Source organism: Sinocyclocheilus anshuiensis, unplaced genomic scaffold, assembly GCF_001515605.1.
Source record: "Sinocyclocheilus anshuiensis isolate Anshui unplaced genomic scaffold, SAMN03320099.WGS_v1.1 scaffold918, whole genome shotgun sequence".
Taxonomy (NCBI): domain Eukaryota; kingdom Metazoa; phylum Chordata; class Actinopteri; order Cypriniformes; family Cyprinidae; genus Sinocyclocheilus; species Sinocyclocheilus anshuiensis.
The window spans coordinates 1231962-1235298 of record NW_015540946.1 but is presented as its reverse complement, the minus strand read 5'-3'; the positions used below and the strand labels follow the sequence as shown (position 1 = coordinate 1235298).

General features: G+C 38.6%; 1 protein-coding gene across 1 annotated transcript in view; it reads right to left on the bottom strand.

Moving 5' to 3' along the window:
* LOC107689820 (kinesin-like protein KIF20B) overlaps positions 1-3337 on the bottom strand; it is a 33577-nt gene that overhangs the window by 21419 nt on the left and 8821 nt on the right. The window contains 8 exon segments of the mRNA XM_016487985.1: positions 272-428; positions 524-670; positions 760-831; positions 939-1050; positions 1628-1840; positions 1950-2001; positions 2088-2272; positions 2871-3009. Of these exon segments, the coding sequence (XP_016343471.1) occupies positions 272-428; positions 524-670; positions 760-831; positions 939-1050; positions 1628-1840; positions 1950-2001; positions 2088-2272; positions 2871-3009 (1077 nt within the window).

Here is a 3337-nt window from a genome sequence, read left to right as displayed (position 1 = left end):
ATTCTGTTACACCAAATACACAAAATAATGATCTTTAAAAAAGCATCATATGACCCCTTTAATTAATGTCTTGATTAAACCAAGGATATTTCATATGGGTATATTTTACAATCTCATGAACTTTTTGAAGCGTCAACGTTTGGGTGGAATAGAGTTTTAAATGGAGGGACAGAAATCACTCAGCTTTCATTCAAAATATCTCAAGTTACATTCAAAGATGAACGGCATCCCTTTAAGGAGTGAGATGAAGACATATTAGGACATCACATACCTTTTGAGCTACGGCAGAGAACTTGAGGACGTTGACCGTCTCATCATGCATGGAGGCGCACTGGTTAATGTTTACAATCATACAGGCTTTGCCCCGGCCGGTAAAGTATCCCTGCAGATAGTGAGTGAGTTTACTCTCTCTGAATGGAACGTGCTGTCTGAAAAGACAAAATAAGAGGTGTTTAAAGGACAAAGGAAAGGAAGAAGAAAAAAAAAAAATATATATATATATATATATATAAGATTTATATACCTGGCCTGCTGGTTATTTCTGAGCGCACTGATGCATTTTCCCAGGCTGAGTAGAGAGGTGTTGATGTTTCCTGCCTCTTTCAGCCGTTCCCCTTTATTTTGTGTTTTAGCACATCGCTCAGATCCGGCCAGATCACACAGCGCCAGCCTTGAACCAGAGTAAATACTTTAACAAACCATTCTGAAACACAACACAAACATACTGCAGAGAAGTCAGATCAGTATTCACAGACTCACTCGCTGACTGACTCCACTCTGGGTATTCCCACATCTTCCACCTTCAGGATCCGGACAGAGAAAATACTGTGGCTAAAAATCAGGCAAAGAGGACATGAACTCAGAATAACACATGCATACAACACCCACTGCGTTAAAATGGATAAACAACAGGAAGTTACAGAATTTGTGTAGTGTACCTCCTGCTGGAGAGAATGTTGAGTTTAGTGCTGGAGATGCTCTGGTTCTTTTTGCCCAGTTTCATCACTTTCAAGGCTTCATCAACACTGCTCACCTGCACCCATCTCAGATCTAGAAAATTAACAAAATTAACTGTTATGAGCAAAGACACAATCTGACAGACACAGCACATCAGTTTCCTTAAAACAACTGACTGAATCACCCTTAACACATGGAAATGCTATTATCGCTACATCTTTTTTCTTATTGCTCTAGCACCAGCACCTGGCCAGTTTTAGCTATTACACATTATTCCAGGCAAAAAACAAAACAGAAGACATTTCAATGATTACAAATGACATATAATTGCTCTTTGGAATGATTTAATGAAGAAATATTGCAGTGTAATCTCACTCTTCTCGCTCAAACAGCATATGGTTCTAGGGTCATGGGTTAGATTCTCAGGGAACACATGAACTGATAAAATGCATAACTTGAACATCTCTTTGGATAAAATCATCTGTCAAATGCATAAAGGAGAAATATATATGAAAATGCACCCTTACAACATGCATTATTTCTGTTGTTATATGCAAAACTTTATTACAGCAGGCCAGGGTTCAACTTTGGCTTGGATGAACCATCAGCTACATGGAAACATTGTAACGATTTAATGACAAATATATTACAGAAACAGATGCTACTTTACCTTTGATGAATGAGTTCCCTTTGACATCCTGACAAAGACGGAGGTTGGTTCTTCGTGAAGCATTGTTTGAATGCTGTTCTAGCAAGTCGTGGATGTTCTCATTGTAGATCTCGCAGAATGAGACCCAAATTGAAAACTTGGTGTGTATGTCCATATCCACAACCAAACTCCTCTCATTCACTGCAGAGCTTATATCACATAAAGTGGAACCATCTAACAGGGAACCAAAAAGTTATGTGTCAGCCAGACAAACAACATAAACAGACTGCCAAGCACAACCTTAGAGAGGTGTAACTAACAAAAAAAAAAAAATTCTCTTTACCTTCAAGATCAGACTTCGAGCTATGGCAAGACGTACTCTTCGGTGCATCAGTCTAAAGAGAAGACAAAAGACTAATTGAGTCAAATGAAACACCCCTGAAAAACAGAGGTTGTTCAACTCACTCTGCCATTACAGTACCTCTTTAAAAAGCTTGAGCAGGTTGCGTTTGCCAGCTGCTTCCTCGTTTTGCTGCTCTTTGGTGAGCCTGATGAAATCCCAGCACCTCTGGGGTTTTAGGCACATCTGGTTGAAGATGCGACCATCCAGACTACTGAAGATCATGTTGAGGGAACGAGGCAAGATGCCTGGATCAGTATCTGGACCTAATACATTAAAACACAATCAGGACATAAACCTTGAATATGAGTATTTTGCAAAAGCAAATCACAAATTGTGAACAATTCATTCATGCATGCTTTGTTTAAATATTTTTTGTGACCTTGTAAGTACTAATCAAAATGCCATAACACACATTCAGATCTGCCTCTATTCAATTAACAACCAATGGATAGAAGCATTGGATAGAATGAATTGTCCCTGCCCTTCTTTTTATTTTTGATACAACATTTTGAACATGATTCGACGCTCCTTCTGTTTGCTTCTTCTGCATTCACACAGACACTATTTTACAAGGTTGGTCTGATCAAAACTGACCTTAATTTACTGACCCTACTTTACATTCCTGACCTTTACTGTGAAAGATTAATTAAGTGCACTCTACTTCAAAGAAAAAAAATCTTTGTAATCTTTCATTTAAATATAGCAACTTTTTGCCTCTTGTTTTAACTTGCTCAAATTAAAATGGGTTTTGGAGCATTAACACATTGACTTTTAAGCTCTATTGACAACATTTGTGACATTATGTCAATTACAACAGAAAATAATTCAGTCTATCAATACAATAAGATAAAAAATACAAACCTAAAAAAGTGAAGGTCTTCCCAGCATTAGTAACACCGTATGTAAACACCAGAGAATTTTGTCCCTCTAGCACATCCCTCACAAGACCCTTCACTGTGCCATCAAACATCTCCTCCTGTGTAGTGTCTGGACCATAAACCTACAAATACCACAATGTTAATAACACCTTGTGAATAATCTGTCATACAAGACCAAGTTATAAGCATGACTCAAGAGAGTGCACAACATTTGACCTCAAACAGTATTTCCAAAGACAAATTTGAAGATTTTTCAGGGTGGTCAAAGAGGGAAAACTACTGCCTCACATGATCAGTCACGATCTAGATCAGGGGTGTACAAACTCGGTCCTGGAGGGCCGGTGTCCTGCACAGTTTAGCTCCAACTTGCCTCAACACACCTGCCTTCAAGTTTCTAGTATGCCTAGTAAGAGCTTGATTAGCTGGTTCAGGTGTGTTTAATTGGGGTTG